Source organism: Pleuronectes platessa, chromosome 20 (genome assembly GCF_947347685.1).
Source record: "Pleuronectes platessa chromosome 20, fPlePla1.1, whole genome shotgun sequence".
Classification (NCBI taxonomy): Eukaryota; Metazoa; Chordata; class Actinopteri; order Pleuronectiformes; family Pleuronectidae; genus Pleuronectes; species Pleuronectes platessa.
Window position 1 is genome coordinate 1633766 of NC_070645.1, and position 18517 is coordinate 1652282.

At 40.2% G+C, this 18517-nt stretch overlaps 2 protein-coding genes across 2 annotated transcripts in view; one reads left to right on the forward strand and one right to left on the reverse strand.

Annotated features, from left to right (window-relative positions):
- Window positions 1–947: 947 nt before the first annotated feature.
- LOC128426063 (CBY1-interacting BAR domain-containing protein 2) lies at window positions 948–7804 on the reverse strand. Its single transcript, XM_053412925.1, has 9 exons — window positions 7785–7804; window positions 7454–7691; window positions 7291–7359; window positions 5715–5816; window positions 4374–4379; window positions 4174–4278; window positions 3952–4065; window positions 1824–2030; window positions 948–1721 (listed from the first exon to the last, which is right to left on the reverse strand). The coding sequence occupies exons 1-9, from the start codon at window positions 7802–7804 to the stop codon at window positions 1530–1532; spliced, it is 1053 nt and encodes a 350-aa protein (XP_053268900.1). The 3' UTR covers window positions 948–1529.
- A 1925-nt stretch (window positions 7805–9729) lies between these two features.
- Window positions 9730–18517, forward strand: part of frrs1b (ferric-chelate reductase 1b) — a 33190-nt gene continuing 24402 nt past the window's right edge. The window contains exons 1-3 of the mRNA XM_053412924.1: window positions 9730–9816; window positions 11132–11333; window positions 11421–11572. Of these exons, the coding sequence (XP_053268899.1) occupies window positions 9769–9816; window positions 11132–11333; window positions 11421–11572 (402 nt within the window). The 5' untranslated portion in view covers window positions 9730–9768. The remainder of the gene's footprint in view (window positions 9817–11131; window positions 11334–11420; window positions 11573–18517) is intronic.

The following is an 18517-nucleotide window of genomic DNA, read 5'->3' on the forward strand; positions in this document are numbered from 1 at the left end:
TTAAACATACCTGACAAGTAGGTCAGTGGGAGGAGACTTGACAAGTCTTTGATATAAGTTAGTTTCATTTGCACAATGTGATGTAGGTGTTCCTTCACTGATTATTATGATTATTATTACTGCTGACGGATAAAAACTATAAACTATTTAAAACCTTTTCATTTCAAATTCACAATATAGATCTGCAGTTACAGAAGTAGAAGAACAAAAACCTATTTCACATCGTATGCAAAGCTACAGTTTCCTGATTTATCTAAGAATGAAAGCAAAGCATTCCTCAGTGTTCCCTGTGTGTACCTCAATATAGCAGTGCTCACTTTTTCATTCTGTGAAAACCATTCTCTTAATAATGTCATCATGATGTCATTTATACCATATGATGACAAATGATTGGTTCACCTAAAGAAAACTGTCTCTTATCATTTTGGTTGAAAAAGTTAATGGATTCCCTATAAAATATAATTTCCTGACATCATAGATGACTACAATTCCTACAATAAGACTATAAAGTACTTGTAGATGAGCTTTCATATCTATAGTCCTAATCTACACAGAAATACCAAAAAAACTATTATTTTGAACAATCCACAACATAATTTTCTACTTTATTGTGATATCTTTATGACATCAAATTTCATAGAGGATCATTCTCTGACTAAGCCATAGATAACGCTTAAATGTTTTGTGAAATTTTGTTTTTCAGAAAATATTTTCTTAAACTTGACCTTTCACTGATCAGCTACAAAAATTCCCCACCCAGGTTAATCCATCTGCGTAATACTACCACCAAGTTTGTTGAGAATTCATCACCCTATTCTTATTTAGTACACACACACACACACACACATTCACAGGTGCAGACAATACCCTGCTTGTATGGTGATGCTGTTTCACATTATGTACTATAGTTAACCAAGTTTAACCACAGTGCCAGTTATGCTGCTCAATCAAAACTGATTCAATCTTTTTATTTAAAGTTCTTAGAAATCCACATTTCGGCACATGCACATTATTTGTGATGAAGTTGCAGGAAGGATTTCCTTCTGATGACATTTCCATGTAGACATATTATTAATCCATCTCACATGCAATTTTGTCTGAAAGTTTAATCCTACAACTTGTTTTAACTTTTTCATGTCCCCTTAACTGCTATTTCCTAATGACATTACATTTAGATAGCATTTCATATTGTTGAATGCATCTGTTGTAGTCATTTCTTTTTTATCTCAATTTAATTATGTGCAAGAATCATTCATCAGATGAAGATGTTTTTGGAACTTTGTACTGCTAAACCGAGCAGCAGGGACTACAAATTAATAGATTATAGCATAGCTATTACTATGTAAATTAACTAAACACATATCTGTAAATTTAGGTGTACATATTTAAGTTAAACACATTCATATTGTAAAGACTCCAGCAATAATCGCTGACGCACGTATTCAAGTGTGGAGGAAACTGTTCATCTGTCCAGGAGCAGCACTGTGCACATTTGGTTGTGTGATGTCTGTGTGTTCATGCACAGGCTTTTACTTTTGCCATCTGTGCATTTGGGCATATTGAGCAGCATAAGACTGTCTGCTGGTGTTCTGAGTCTCCTCGATTTCTGATTCATACATCTCATCCTCTTCTTCCTCGTCTTCTTCTTCCTCCTCATCCTCCTCTTCCTCCTCAAGTTCCGCTTCCTCCATACCTCTTTGACGTTGTAAGGTACTACGAGACTGCAAATGAAAAGTTTCAGGTTAATTGAGTGATGTTCTTTAGACAGCAGCTCAAAGTTTGATTTGCTATGTTACCATGGAAACTGAGATATTAGGTCTCACCCTCCTGGCTTTTTCTGGGAACTGACTGAGTGGTTGCCTGCTGTTTAGGCCTATAGTGAGAGCCTGCATTGGCCTGAGGCTTTGGCCTTTGGGTAAGGCTACAGGAGGACTTGGGTAGCGGCTCATGAGGGGAGAAGAGTGGCTGCTCAGAGGGGTATCCAGGTGCCCAGCAAGAGAATCAGACATCATGAGCCGTCCACTAAACAGCTGTGGAGACAAGAAGACAGTCACATGCCTCCTTCCAAAAACATAGGTAGAGTTTCCAAATTGTTGTTTTTTCCTCACTATCAAGAAATCTATCGATCCACAATATAACAAACTGTATTCACACCATTTAACACATAATCTGTAGCCTGACGTTGCCATACTCACAATTCTAGTCAGAATGTGAGTCTGATACCGCTCCATTGGGCTGTGATTATGGGGCGTGTTGCAATCGCACCAGGAAATAAAATTCCTATTCGCTCAATTGGATAAACCTACAACCAATCAGAGCAACGTAGTATGTGACGTATGTAAAGCGACGCATAGTTGTTGTCAACAGAAGTCAACTGCTCGCACGCTGGAAGAAGTAGAAGATCAGTAAAAACGATTTTTGCAGGGGTTGTAAAAATAATTTAAGGATACACGGAGAGCTTACCAACACGATCAGCATTTTTTAGAGAAACAGTTAATGTAACAGCCCCCCCCCCCAACATGACGCAGTTTCTCTACTGATGGCACACGGCTCTTTATTGTTCACTTCATCGTAGCCGTAAATACACCGTAAAACTGGAATGACATTAAGTATACGATATTTTAATCCATAAAACCAAACACAAACGTTAAAATACAAATAAACAAATCACCACGAGACAAGTCTGATGCGTTAACGTGACAGCGACTCCCGTTCCGCGCTACCTGCAGCAAAGTAAATGGGACCAGCTTCCTTACCTCGTTCCGCTGGCGATGGGAGTTAAACTATAGTTTTTGAGAAATGCCGCACAGCCCGCGTCCGGTCGTTGTTCCTGCTATTATCCTTGTACGGCAGGTGTCTTATTGCACTGGTCCGCAAGCGAGGGATCTGGTGCGTCTATTAACATGGTCCGCTCCTTAAACTGCAGGTATTTATGCAAAGGGAGTCGCTACGTGTAAAACAAAATAAGCCCAACACAAAATAACAGAATAAAACAGTATGCATAAAGTGGCAGGTGTAGCAGTCAATTACAGTAAAGGTGAATGCACGTACGAACAAGTTCTCCGTTTAGGATTACAGCTCCACAACACATCAAACAAATCGTATCGCATTTGTCGGTCCTGTAAGAACTTAATAACACGGTTGGAACGCGACATTCCCGTGTCCCATCCTCTTCGCGACCATCGGGGCCAGCTGATAGATTAAACTTTTCCCGAATCCCGTAGGAAGGACGGCAAAAACATCTTTTCGATCTACCAATGCCTTGATCGCGTTTCTCTGTTCCTCTTTCAAAATTAATGCGCTGTAGATGTCTCCTAAAACAGACTCAATGGCAGCATCTACACATCTCAGCTCTCCAGCGGCAGGCATGTTTGTGGAAAACAAAGTCAACCCAAGCGCTCTTTGATGACGTAGTTGATTACGTTACCGTTGATCATCTGTCCATCATCGTATAAAGCCCGCCCTGACAATCTGATTTGTCCGGTCGATTTCGAACCGGGCATAATTTCTCCCCACTGGAGCGACTCCAGACCGAACTTCCCGACCTCAAATGTTGTGGGCGGGGGTTAAATTCGTCTGGCATCCAGGCTACATAATCTGGTTATAGAGATAATAAGTAAATGTGCCAAATGCAGCTGTAAACAGTAATAGAATTACAAATCCAGCAGATGCAGAGCAACGTGGTTAGCCATTAAAAATTGTATAGCCGAACACTTTCTTTGAGCTTGAAAAGAAATGTAATATTAATAATAATAATATCCAGAGTTGAGAGCTTGTCTGAAAGCAGCTTATGTAAAGTGCCGTGAGATAAACTTTTAGGATTATTTGGTGCTATAATACAAAACTGAACTGAATTAAATATTACTACTGCAATATTCACCACCTGCTATCCGACACATTTGGTTGAAGTGTTTTCTACTGTCTCTAGCATCTCGAGGTATCATCAAATACCTTTAGATCCTTTTGAACATTCATGGCCTTCAGGTTCTGGTTGGTGTGTGTATAGACCTCCAGTGCTTTAGCATGGAAGAGCATCTCCACCGTGATGAAGTCTGTGAAAATTTTCTGCCAAAAAAAAGCAGAGCAATGTTATCAAACACTGATCCTTTAGGATGTACATCTGGGATGTACAGTTTGTGTGTGTGCGTGCGTGCATGTGAGACAGAGACCAACTTTGATATCCTCCAGTTTCTGTCTCTGGAAGTCTGTGATGGTCGCCTCTACTTGTCTGATGCTGTGCTGAGCATTGTTTGAAGCCTTCTGAGCATTTACTTCAGCCTGTCGATGAAATGCAGTAACACAGTTTTACCTCACGTCTTTATGAGGCTAAACGGCCCATAAATGTGATCATTAGATAATCATGAAATCATTACCTGGGACTGATAGTTATTGTCAAGGAAATATTCTCAAAAGTCATTCTCCATGCTGTTATCATTTGAATGTGTTCACAACAAATTTCATGTTTTATGAGTATTTGTAGTTTTCAGTTACCTAAACTTTTTAATTGGCTACATTTATGTAACAGCTTAAAAACAACCAGGTTTTCACAACTTTGGACCCATATCAAAAAGAAGTCTCGCTATAACTAAGGGAACAGCTGATAACAAGTCATCGTACCTGCTATTTATTCAAACTTTAACAGTGCCTGCTTTAAACTTGCCTGTTTACTTGGCTTTTGTTAATGCTCCAGAGCATTAGGCCTTATCATTAGTGAGCCCTTCCTAAATCAGTTCAACAATATACTGTCACTTTTTTATTGTTTCTGTGCTGGATGTTGTCTGCAAATGTTTTATATACAATCTTAAGGCAGAGTGAATTTTGAAAACATTCTGTATACCTGATTTATCTGCAATTTTTATACTCAATGTTGTTTATGAAATGAAACGGAATTTGCTGTATCGCTCTTTACACTTTTATATACATTTGAATCATTGACAGAATGATGTTTCTTTCACACATTGCATGTGGCTATTTCAAAGATCTGGTAATCAGGCCCTAGGTCTTAAATGATCTTTAATCCCACTCATTATCAGTAATTACAGCAAAAGTTGAATGTTGTGAAGACAAAACGCTAAACAGGAGTTGGTTGATTGCTTCAAACTGACCACTGAAATTCAGATGACAACAAAAAATACACCTTCCAAGTGTAAAGGGTTAGGGCAATACATGCATTCCACATACAGACAGACACAGACAGACACAGACAGACATGAGTTGACTTAGATTGGTTGAGCCACTACATCGCTATTTAACAGTTTTGTGATAATATTTTATTGTTGGAAAAATTTATTTTATTCCACACTGTCTGAAAGTGTCAGCAAGTTTTCATGTTGGCTGAGCCCAAGTGCAAAGCCTCCACCTTTTGGCACAACATCGGGAGATTGACACCCTTCAAGAAGTAAAAAAAAACAGAAATAGAAAGCTCTCTTCATCTCTTCATCAAAGCCATGTGATGTTTATACTACGTGTTTTATGGCTATATCTAACTGAAATACACAAAATATCTAGTGTAACATTTTGAGGATATTCCTTCAACATTCAGTCAGATAAATTTGGTCAATTCGGGGAGCTTTGGTGTATCCTCCAGAATCTTTTGATCAATGTTTGATTGGCTGTTATGAGTTCGTCACATTATGGAGATTTTGTAAATCAATCAAATAAATGTTCCATGATTACATGGTGATTAATGCAATTAATTGCTATATGAAGGATACAATGCTCTGTCGATCTGCTGGGTTCCTCAGCCTGACTTTCTCCAGCTTCTGCAGCTCCTTCAGCTCTCTGTTCAGATCAGTGTTGAACTTCTTCAGATCAGTCTGGATGGAAAATACAATGTCACCTTACACCACATACAAAATAAAGGCAAGGAAGAAGTCATTGACATCAGAAGACAAAAGTAGCACAGATTGTTTGATCAAATTTAGAAAAAAATTCAATCCCAATGCCTTAACTTCATTTGTATCACAAGGACTTATAGAGGTCATATTAAAGTAGAATCTCACTGTAGTGCTAAAAACTCTCAAGTCAAATGAGGTCCTCAGATTTATTTATATAGCACATTAAAATCAACAGGAGGTGTAGTGCTTTATAATCATGGCAAAGGAAAGAAATACAATCATTGGTAAAAAGAAATGAAGTACAACGATAGGAGCTAGGTCTATTTTTTTTACAATGTTATCTTTATTATGATTTGATTATTGTCTTCAATGCTACATTTGTGTTTTGTCAACCCATATAGATGTCAGGCCAATAAAGTTGACTAAAATCTAAATTATTGTGTGTGTTCTCTGCGTCGCCAGGGTCTGAAACATTTAAGTTAATTTATGGTTTGCATTAACAATGGTCATAGACTGAAATACAAATTTGGTCGTAGACTCTTAGACTAAAAGGCAATTTTGTCTGTGAATGCCACATGTAATTACTGCTGTGCATGTACTATATCCAGAGAAGTGTGTCCAATGATTTTTCTCAAACTATATGAAATTCGTTTTATGAAAACCGATAAGATGTTATTGTCTTTAGAGGTGAAAGTAGGGGTTCCGTTGGAATAGTCCATTTAGCTTAGGAACCTTTCTAACTGAGTGAAATGACCTGATAGTATTTCAGTGACCACCACAATAAGAGCTGTTCGAATTCTCTTAAGGATTAGCAAAGGAGCGTCAATTCTTCCTAATTTATCTCCTTCAGCATAGAAAAAAACTAAAAACAAAATCCATATATAAAAGTCATATTAATCCCCAGACTGTAGAATGCACTCGAAAAACATTTTTCTCCACTTATGTAACGTTTTTTCCACATATATATCCTTGACATTATCATATTATTTCAACATTTAAATCCTATTGGTTTTATTTAAATTTTCAATTCAATCTTTTGTTGTTTCTTCCTGTGAGTAAGTGATGGTTAAATGTTCACTTAGTAAAAAATAAAAGATTTACTCCTTTCCTAACTCCTTAAGGCTTCTCCTTCACATCTTTCCTGGACCTCGTGACATATTCTGGGGTCAAGGAATAGTGGTTAGTAAAGGAGATTATTTAGAATTTCCGAAACACAACATTGGTGTCAAGTACATTCATTTTAATGAGAACCTCAGCTGTACGGATTCCATCTTTTCCTTTGGACTCAAGTATTTCTTAAATAAGTAAGTGTATATATTTATTTTCCTATCACGATTAAGCTATAAATATTCCAAAAACTGCTCTTGGAAAAGGGAAAGTCATTTTATAATCATGTCAATAAAGTAGTCAACTAGTATTCGTAATAATAGAAAATATTTAAATCCAAACTCACCCTTTTATTTTTCACTATGTCTCCATAAGCTTTCAGAGGAGCAACAACTCTTGTCTCTAGTCTCTCCACCTGCAATGATAAATGTTCATCATGAAGGCAATACTGTGTTAAAGAGTCATGACATAAATCACAGTTATGCATGGATAACTGCAGTGTTCCTGACCTGAGCATGCCTATAGTCCTGGACCATGGCTAAATCTTCTGCCAGGTTTTTCAGGCCGATCTGGAGCTCTGGGCCCTCTGTGCTGGAGAAGTCGAAGAGCTGAGCCACCAGCAGGTCGGCCTTGTCTCTGAGCTTAGCTGTCTTCCTGGTATAGGAGCCCAGCAGGTAGCAGATCTCACCCAGGTACTTCTCAGCATGTTTCACTGTCTGCTCCATGCTCTTCACCTGGATGTCCCGGCTTTGACAAATCAGCAGTAAAAAAGGTGCAAGTATACGATTTTAGTGATACTACGGATACTTTGGATAATCTGAAACATACAAGTTCTCCTACCTGGAGAAGAGGCTGGTCATATTTGTTCTGTTGTAATCTCTGCGTCTCCTCTGCCCTGTTGTTTGCCTTAGCTGGTTCTCACCTGCACCAGGTAACAGGAGACCGTTGCCGTGGAAACGGCAACAACAGTGGTGACTTTTAGCAGAGTGAGTGGTGTAAGTGATACTCTTTGCCACATGATGGCAGCACTGTATTATTATGGCTCTCCACATATCATTCTTGTGAATCGGATTCAAAAGGTTAAAATGACACATAATTTTGGTCTCTCCAATTAACCGTGTTTCCAAATGCTGCTCACTGGATGGTTTTGTGTTTTTAACCACACTTGTGTGAAAATCCCAGGAGGTCAGTTAGGTGAAGCATCAAGTGTAAAAAGGCATAGAGGTATTGATGGCTGACCTACTGAATGGGCCACATGGGTTTCATCGTCAGATTTACCTTGAGCCTCAGTGTACTCCCAAGTTCGGCCTGTATCATTGTATCATTGATTACAAGGCAAAAACCCCTGATGACACTAAGACGCAAAGGGAATTTATGACATATGACACACGGAGCTTCTCTTTCCAGCTTCTCCTTCCTCTTCTTCATCCCTATCACATCGAAGAAAGTCATATCTCATCAGTACATGTTACTGACTTGACCTCTTCCCTGAGTCCCTTTGCTTTATCGCCCGCAGATCCGGGCCCGCTGTGGCCGCACCATGGATTACGATTGTGGATCGCGAATCAGAGGTCGCAATGGAGGATCCAGTATGGCGGATTCTATATCTTGCGGGCTGATCGTAGTGGTAATGGCGGATCCTGTGTCGCTTTGGCATCATATAATTGTGGTGGACCACGACCGAGGTCGGCGGATGATTAGGGATCCTAATAAGCGGCAGTGGACAATGATTGTGGACTATAGTGGATCCGACCTGGATGATGGATCATTATCTTGCTGGCTGCTGACCATAGACTATGATTGCAGCAGGACTGCTTGACATATAGTATTGAAGTTATCCTTCAAAATGTTTACCCTCATCAATGCTGCTATAAACTTTAATCTTGATGATGTTTTCCTACAACTGACATCTATTGCACTTCTGTCCGTCCTGGGAGAGGGATCCCTCACATGTGGCTCTCTCTGAGGTTTCTGCGTATTTTTACCCTGTTAAAAGGGTTTTTTAGTAGTTTTTCCTTACTCTTGCTGAGGGTTAAGGACAGAGGATGTCAAACCATGTTAAAGCCCTATGAGACGAATTGTGATTTGTGAATATGGGCTATACAAATAAAATTTGATTGATTGATTGATTGAAGTGAAGTTTCTCACCTGCACAACTTCTCTGCTGCCACATAGTGAAGCACTGACTGGATCATTTAAAAAATAAATAGGTTAACTTGTAATCAGTGCTTGCAAGTCATCCAAGCAGCAATACCTCCACTTGCTCGTGATTTGCAAGTACTACAAACTAATGAAAATCCAACGACTCTAGGAATAATACAGACTGTAGGAATAATAAGTGAGCCTGTATCTAAGGATGTGAGAAGCAGGATTTTTTGTATTTCTTAACAAGGAGCCAATACAGAGAAGCTGCGACAGGCATTACATGATGTCTTCTTTAGTTCCTGTCAGCAAGAGAATTTCTCATAATAATTTTTTGATTTACTAAATTGTTCAGCTGTAAGAAAGCTTTCTTGTCAATGTACAAGTCAGATGACTTGTCCCGATCAAAATAAGGTTTCCATCCTCAGTAACTATCTAATGTTAAACTAATTTTTGTTTTTGTTATGTATTTCTGTTACGTAACAAAAACAATAGGACATTTTATTTGGAAGTCCAATATTACCAGATATTTAGGCATTTTTGTCCCTTTTTATTTAAGTCTTCCTGAAATCGATCTGGGAGACTGTGTGTCATGGTAGAGTAGTCACATGTACGATTATCGTCTACAGGAAGTGAAGGCAGCAGAGGACCTGCCCTCTGGGGGCCAACAGGACTACTCTCTATGTACAGGGTGGAGCTGCACTGCACAAACTGGCAACACAGGGGGGAGGTAAGTCTTAACACTTTTCTTCAGATAATTGACTTTGAAATGTCTCAGCGCTGTGACAAATGAAATGTACTATATGAGCCAGTTTATTCAATCATAAAGTTTATTTGTGTTTGCAGGAGACAGCTTCATTATTTCTAAGCACAGTTGTTTAAAAAGTAATGAGAAGGAGATGGTGGAATTGAACTGTATTTCTACCTTTCTTCTCAAACAATATAGCCATTGGATTAAAGATTTGTCTTATTCGACAAATGACCTGAGTTTTGACAACAAAGTATTACTTTTAGATTGGCATTGTTGACTTCTCCTTTCTTTTTTTATTTTATTGAGAACTTTATTTAAAAAAAGTGGATTATTTGATTTGGCTCACTTTGTGGTGACCCACCCGTTACTCTGCAAATTCCGTTGCCTGTCTCTTCTCACACAGGAACCAAACTTCTACTGACTAGTATGTATCACACTTAGCCTGTTGAAGTCAGTCTGATCTGCAGCAGACTGATTATACTTTGGAGGGGGTGACTGTGCCTCTGCTGTCTGTACACAGATAATTCCATCCAGTGAATCAGCTGCATGTTGGAGCACCACATTGACTTATTTATTCGTGTGGTGTGTTACTCAAGGGTTTTTTCTCTTTTGCCATACAGTGTGTTTGAATATTGTGACTCTGATTGTAATTGAGCTGAATAAACTGTAACTCTTTAGGTTTTATTTTGCATAATCTTTGTAGTACAGACAATTCATTATATTCAAAGTTTTGTTATCACTTTCCTCTGTTGTGGTCATCTTGAATATCTATTACACACAATAAAGATTTAAAATAAACACACCAATAGCCAGCTAAAACAATGCCGCCACAGGGAAATGACAAATAAATAGCAGGCGGCAAAGTAAGCATTCTAATGGTTTATTTTATTTCTAAAGCTTTAAGATTATAAATGAAGTATATGACTCTGTAGCCATATAGGGCTGTGAAACACTCAACTTCAAATGTATGTGCAGATTATTCCACTGTACTGCTGCACTATAGAGAATGTATTTTTTTAGATAAGGCAATTGAATTGAAACGATCTGAAGTCTGTCAAACTACCTCGATAACTAAAGACTGTTCCTACTTCTTAAATATGTGAGTAAAAGACTAAATGTAGGTGTTGCTTTCCACATTTTGACCTTCCACCATTAAAAGTGACACAAACAATAACATTTAATTTGAATTTATGATCACATCAATCAACAAATGGGGGGGGGGGGGGGGGGTGAATCAATTCTCTTGACACCTACAGAGAGACTAGTAGGTGTCTTTCCTCTCTTTTTTCTGTAGGCATCAGCAATGTGGCGTCTATACTTCACACTTGCAGCACTGACCTGGTGTGTGGACTCAGTCGGCGGGTTCAGTAACGGGAAGGTGGGTGTAGCCTGTGGAGACATGGAACCTCAACATGGTCATGAGCCCAGATCAGACCCTCCTCCATACACGGTCAGTGTGGACAAATCCACGTTCAGTCCTGGTGAAAACATCACAGGTAATGTAAACTGTTAAACTTTCATTTTACAGGTTAAAATAGTGACCTAATCCTTTCTCCTTACTTCATCCTCTCCTTCATTCACAGTTTCTTTGCAAGTGGCCTCCTCTGACCCAACGTTCTTCAAGGGGTTCCTGATGGAAGCACGGGATGCTGGGAAATTGGACTTCCCAGCGATAGGATTCTTCATCCTGACGGACCCTCATCAGTCCCAGCTGTTACAGTGTGGCCACACTCAGGTATGCAGTTGTTTCACCTCTTGATAATGTGAACCTCAACTCTCTCATGAACCAGTTTGAACATAAGTAATCGTCGTAAATTGTACAGTTAACATGGACAGCAAATATCTCACACTCATAGGGCCCCCTGTCTCGTAAAAGTGACTTCAGACCATGTTTTGTGCATACGCAGCAGTTATAAATGAGGACCCTGGTTTACTGCTAAGTTGAAATGATAAATCTGATTGGTTTGTATTGTCTTCTGCCTGTAATGTATTGGAGCCCTGTGTAAAGACATGGTACTTAATTACACTTTAGTTTAACCAAACTGCTTCAATCAGGTGGTTAATAGGGCCCCACCAACAACCATCATGGGGGTTATTCTGGCCATGCTTCATGTAAGATGTGGTTTCACAAAGTATTCAGACCAATATACTGCACACTTTATTAGGGCCCGAGCACCGAATGGTGAGAGGCCCTATTGAATCTGTAAGGATTTTTATTATTAGGGCCCGAGCACCGAATGGTGAGAGGCCCTATTGAATCTGTAAGGATTACCGAATGGTGAGAGGCCCTATTGAATCTGTAAGGATTTTTATTATTATTATTATTATTATTATTAGGGCCCGAGCACCGAATGGTGAGAGGCCCTATTGAATCTGTAAGGATTTTTATTATTATTATTATTATTATTATTATTATTATTATTATTATTATTTCCCTTTGGGGGGCTTTTTCAGGGTCTAGACATGCTCAAAAAGTTATGAAACTTTGTAGGAAATTCAAGGTCTGCGGATATTTTAGTATTCTGGAGTAATTGGAATTGGGCGTGGCAAAATGGCTCTACAGCGCCCCCTGGAACCAGCCCCTAGGTTTCCACATAACGGATTTTCATCAAAATCTGGATATAGGTGTATCGTGACCAGTCATGAAAAAAAGTCTCATGGAGCATTATGAAAAACGCAACAGGAAGTCCGCCATTTTGCTTTTAGTGGCCATTTTGGCAATATCCCACATTTTTACTTTTACGTACTTGTCCCAGGGCTTTCATCAGATCAACTTCAAATTCAGATGAGTGTCATCACAACAAGATGGAGATAAAAAATGATTGAGGGATTTTTTTTTTATCACACCATGTGACCGTGGCATGGCGTTAAAAATTGGTTACACGCCATCAAAACACGGGCATCTGTATCTCGGACATACATGTTCCAATCAAGTCCAAACTAGACATGTAAGACAATAGTCCCCGCCTGATGACATCTATGCATAAATGATGACTTAAAACCGCAGCGCCCCCTGGTGGCAACAGGAAATGTCTTGTTTTTTGCTTGTCTTACACCTGGATGAATTTCTCCTCATCCACTGACCTCAACCATGTCAAACTGTATCAAATGGGTCCCAAGACATTGACAATGAAGACATAAGATTACCGTGACTTTTCGTCAAACGCCATATGAATGGCGTGGCATTAAAGTTCATCAACTCGCCGTGAAACACGAAATTGCTGTAACTTCAGTGTTCATGATTCTATCTCTCTCAAACTACATGTGTGTAACAACAGCCCCCCCCTGAAGATATTCATATGGTTTTAAGAAATGGGCGTGGCAAAAAAACTGACCAGCGCCCCCTATAGGGCAACCCCGGCACTACGATGGCCGACATTTATACAAATCTATCGGGACATGTGTCGTTTCATAACAAACAAAAAAATATCTTGGATAGGTATGCTTGACCAAACAGGGAGGCCGCCATTTTGGATTAAGTGGCCATTTTTTTTCCATATTCCACATTTTTACTTGATGCACTTGTCCCAGGGCTTTCATCAGATTAACTTCAAATTAAGATCAGTGCCATCACAACAAGATGGAGATAAAAAGTGATTAAGAGATTGACCTTTCGTCACACCGTGTGACCGTGGCGTGGCGTCTTGAGTTTGATTAAACGCCATCAAAACACGAGGTTCTGTATCTCGGATATACATTGTCCAATCGAGTCCAAACTAGACATGTAAGACAAGGGTGCCATCCTGATGACATCTACACAGAAATTATGACTTGAAATTACAGCGCCCCCTGGTGGCAACATGAATTGACATGTTTTATTCTTTGATGAACTGCTCCTGACTGCTTTAAGATATACAGCTCAAATGAGCTCAGTCAAGTCATTGAATCAAGGTCAGAATTGTGACATTTCCTCAAACCATTTAAACATTGAGGTGCGGCGAAGGATCATCCTTCGCCAAAGGACACGATGTTTTCATAAGTCCACTGTGCATTGTCCTATCACTACCAAACTTCTGTCACATGATAAGAGTACAAGCCTGAACAGCTCTATGTGTCAATATTTCCTCAGTGTCATAGCGCCACCTACTGATTATCCATGAAACAGGAAGTACTTTGTTAATCCACACTGCCTTATCCAACCGGCTCCAAACTTCTGACCTATGATCACAATCCTGATCTGAACAGCTCCATATATAAACATTAGTTCAGGGTCATAGCGCCACCTACTGATCAGTGTGAAAATTACATTGTGGTAAAATTTTCCAAATGACACGAAACTGCTCACGCTACATCAGAGCGGCTACTTGAACAGATCTATAAGTCTGTGTGTAATAATAGTGATGGCGCCACCTACTGGCAAACCTACTGCCGCAGAGCGCAAAACGCATGCAACGTGGAGAAGTGCATGCTCGATCGATGATGTGCGCTTGGTCATCGATCGCTCTCTCCACCGACCGCAACAGGCTTCAACGTGCGGGTGCTCGGGCCCGCAAGTGCTACAACGTAGCCCTAGTTATTATTATTATTATTATTATTTCCCTTTGGGGGGCTTTTTCAGGGTCTAGACATGCTCAAAAAGTTATGAAACTTTGTAGGAAATTCAAGGTCTGCGGATATTTTAGTATTCTGGAGTAATTGGAATTGGGCGTGGCAAAATGGCTCTACAGCGCCCCCTGGAACCAGCCCCTAGGTTTCCACATAACGGATTTTCATCAAAATCTGGATATAGGTGTATCGTGACCAGTCATGAAAAAAAGTCTCATGGAGCATTATGAAAAACGCAACAGGAAGTCCGCCATTTTGCTTTTAGTGGCCATTTTGGCAATATCCCACATTTTTACTTTTACGTACTTGTCCCAGGGCTTTCATCAGATCAACTTCAAATTCAGATGAGTGTCATCACAACAAGATGGAGATAAAAAATGATTGAGGGATTTTTTTTTTATCACACCATGTGACCGTGGCATGGCGTTAAAAATTGGTTACACGCCATCAAAACACGGGCATCTGTATCTCGGACATACATGTTCCAATCAAGTCCAAACTAGACATGTAAGACAATAGTCCCCGCCTGATGACATCTATGCATAAATGATGACTTAAAACCGCAGCGCCCCCTGGTGGCAACAGGAAATGTCTTGTTTTTTGCTTGTCTTACACCTGGATGAATTTCTCCTCATCCACTGACCTCAACCATGTCAAACTGTATCAAATGGGTCCCAAGACATTGACAATGAAGACATAAGATTACCGTGACTTTTCGTCAAACGCCATATGAATGGCGTGGCATTAAAGTTCATCAACTCGCCGTGAAACACGAAATTGCTGTAACTTCAGTGTTCATGATTCTATCTCTCTCAAACTACATGTGTGTAACAACAGCCCCCCCCTGAAGATATTCATATGGTTTTAAGAAATGGGCGTGGCAAAAAAACTGACCAGCGCCCCCTATAGGGCAACCCCGGCACTACGATGGCCGACATTTATACAAATCTATCGGGACATGTGTCGTTTCATAACAAACAAAAAAATATCTTGGATAGGTATGCTTGACCAAACAGGGAGGCCGCCATTTTGGATTAAGTGGCCATTTTTTTTCCATATTCCACATTTTTACTTGATGCACTTGTCCCAGGGCTTTCATCAGATTAACTTCAAATTAAGATCAGTGCCATCACAACAAGATGGAGATAAAAAGTGATTAAGAGATTGACCTTTCGTCACACCGTGTGACCGTGGCGTGGCGTCTTGAGTTTGATTAAACGCCATCAAAACACGAGGTTCTGTATCTCGGACATACATTGTCCAATCGAGTCCAAACTAGACATGTAAGACAAGGGTGCCATCCTGATGACATCTACACAGAAATTATGACTTGAAATTACAGCGCCCCCTGGTGGCAACATGAATTGACATGTTTTATTCTTTGATGAACTGCTCCTGACTGCTTTAAGATATACAGCTCAAATGAGCTCAGTCAAGTCATTGAATCAAGGTCAGAATTGTGACATTTCCTCAAACCATTTAAACATTGAGGTGCGGCGAAGGATCATCCTTCGCCAAAGGACACGATGTTTTCATAAGTCCACTGTGCATTGTCCTATCACTACCAAACTTCTGTCACATGATAAGAGTACAAGCCTGAACAGCTCTATGTGTCAATATTTCCTCAGTGTCATAGCGCCACCTACTGATTATCCATGAAACAGGAAGTACTTTGTTAATCCACACTGCCTTATCCAACCGGCTCCAAACTTCTGACCTATGATCACAATCCTGATCTGAACAGCTCCATATATAAACATTAGTTCAGGGTCATAGCGCCACCTACTGATCAGTGTGAAAATTACATTGTGGTAAAATTTTCCAAATGACACGAAACTGCTCACGCTACATCAGAGCGGCTACTTGAACAGATCTATAAGTCTGTGTGTAATAATAGTGATGGCGCCACCTACTGGCAAACCTACTGCCGCAGAGCGCAAAACGCATGCAACGTGGAGAAGTGCATGCTCGATCGATGATGTGCGCTTGGTCATCGATCGCTCTCTCCACCGACCGCAACAGGCTTCAACGTGCGGGTGCTCGGGCCCGCAAGTGCTACAACGTAGCCCTAGTTATTATTACTATTATTATTATTTCCCTTTGGGGGGCTTTTTCAGGGTCTAGACATGCTCAAAAAGTTATGAAACTTTGTAGGAAATTCAAGGTCTGCGGATATTTTAGTATTCTGGAGTAATTGGAATTGGGCGTGGCAAAATGGCTCTACAGCGCCCCCTGGAACCAGCCCCTAGGTTTCCACATAACGGATTTTCATCAAAATCTGGATATAGGTGTATCGTGACCAGTCATGAAAAAAAGTCTCATGGAGCATTATGAAAAACGCAACAGGAAGTCCGCCATTTTGCTTTTAGTGGCCATTTTGGCAATATCCCACATTTTTACTTTTACGTACTTGTCCCAGGGCTTTCATCAGATCAACTTCAAATTCAGATGAGTGTCATCACAACAAGATGGAGATAAAAAATGATTGAGGGATTTTTTTTTTATCACACCATGTGACCGTGGCATGGCGTTAAAAATTGGTTACACGCCATCAAAACACGGGCATCTGTATCTCGGACATACATGTTCCAATCAAGTCCAAACTAGACATGTAAGACAATAGTCCCCGCCTGATGACATCTATGCATAAATGATGACTTAAAACCGCAGCGCCCCCTGGTGGCAACAGGAAATGTCTTGTTTTTTGCTTGTCTTACACCTGGATGAATTTCTCCTCATCCACTGACCTCAACCATGTCAAACTGTATCAAATGGGTTCCAAGACATTGACAATGAAGACATAAGATTACCGTGACTTTTCGTCAAACGCCATATGAATGGCGTGGCATTAAAGTTCATCAACTCGCCGTGAAACACGAAATTGCTGTAACTTCAGTGTTCATGATTCTATCTCTCTCAAACTACATGTGTGTAACAACAGCCCCCCCCTGAAGATATTCATATGGTTTTAAGAAATGGGCGTGGCAAAAAAACTGACCAGCGCCCCCTATAGGGCAACCCCGGCACTACGATGGCCGACATTTATACAAATCTATCGGGACATGTGTCGTTTCATAACAAACAAAAAAATATCTTGGATAGGTATGCTTGACCAAACAGGGAGGCCGCCATTTTGGATTAAGTGGCCATTTTTTTTCCATATTCCACATTTTTACTTGATGCACTTGTCCCAGGGCTTTCATCAGATTAACTTCAAATTAAGATCAGTGCCATCACAACAAGATGGAGATAAAAAGTGATTAAGAGATTGACCTTTCGTCACACCGTGTGACCGTGGCGTGGCGTCTTGAGTTTGATTAAACGCCATCAAAACACGAGGTTCTGTATCTCGGACATACATTGTCCAATCGAGTCCAAACTAGACATGTAAGACAAGGGTGCCATCCTGATGACATCTACACAGAAATTATGACTTGAAATTACAGCGCCCCCTGGTGGCAACATGAATTGACATGTTTTATTCTTTGATGAACTGCTCCTGACTGCTTTAAGATATACAGCTCAAATGAGCTCAGTCAAGTCATTGAATCAAGGTCAGAATTGTGACATTTCCTCAAACCATTTAAACATTGAGGTGCGGCGAAGGATCATCCTTCGCCAAAGGACACGATGTTTTCATAAGTCCACTGTGCATTGTCCTATCACTACCAAACTTCTGTCACATGATAAGAGTACAAGCCTGAACAGCTCTATGTGTCAATATTTCCTCAGTGTCATAGCGCCACCTACTGATTATCCATGAAACAGGAAGTACTTTGTTAATCCACACTGCCTTATCCAACCGGCTCCAAACTTCTGACCTATGATCACAATCCTGATCTGAACAGCTCCATATATAAACATTAGTTCAGGGTCATAGCGCCACCTACTGATCAGTGTGAAAATTACATTGTGGTAAAATTTTCCAAATGACACGAAACTGCTCACGCTACATCAGAGCGGCTACTTGAACAGATCTATAAGTCTGTGTGTAATAATAGTGATGGCGCCACCTACTGGCAAACCTACTGCCGCAGAGCGCAAAACGCATGCAACGTGGAGAAGTGCATGCTCGATCGATGATGTGCGCTTGGTCATCGATCGCTCTCTCCACCGACCGCAACAGGCTTCAACG

Excerpts from the sequence above, each read along its gene's own strand:
- LOC128426063 (XM_053412925.1), bottom strand. The coding sequence starts at position 7,804 with ATGACCAGCCTCTTCTCCAG. Across the intron at positions 7,692-7,784 it reads ATGACCAGCCTCTTCTCCAG|CCGGGACATCCAGGTGAAGA; the intron begins GTAGGAGAACTT and ends GATTTGTCAAAG. Across the intron at positions 4,066-4,173 it reads AGAAACTGGAGGATATCAAA|AAAATTTTCACAGACTTCAT; the intron begins GTTGGTCTCTGT and ends TTTTTTTGGCAG.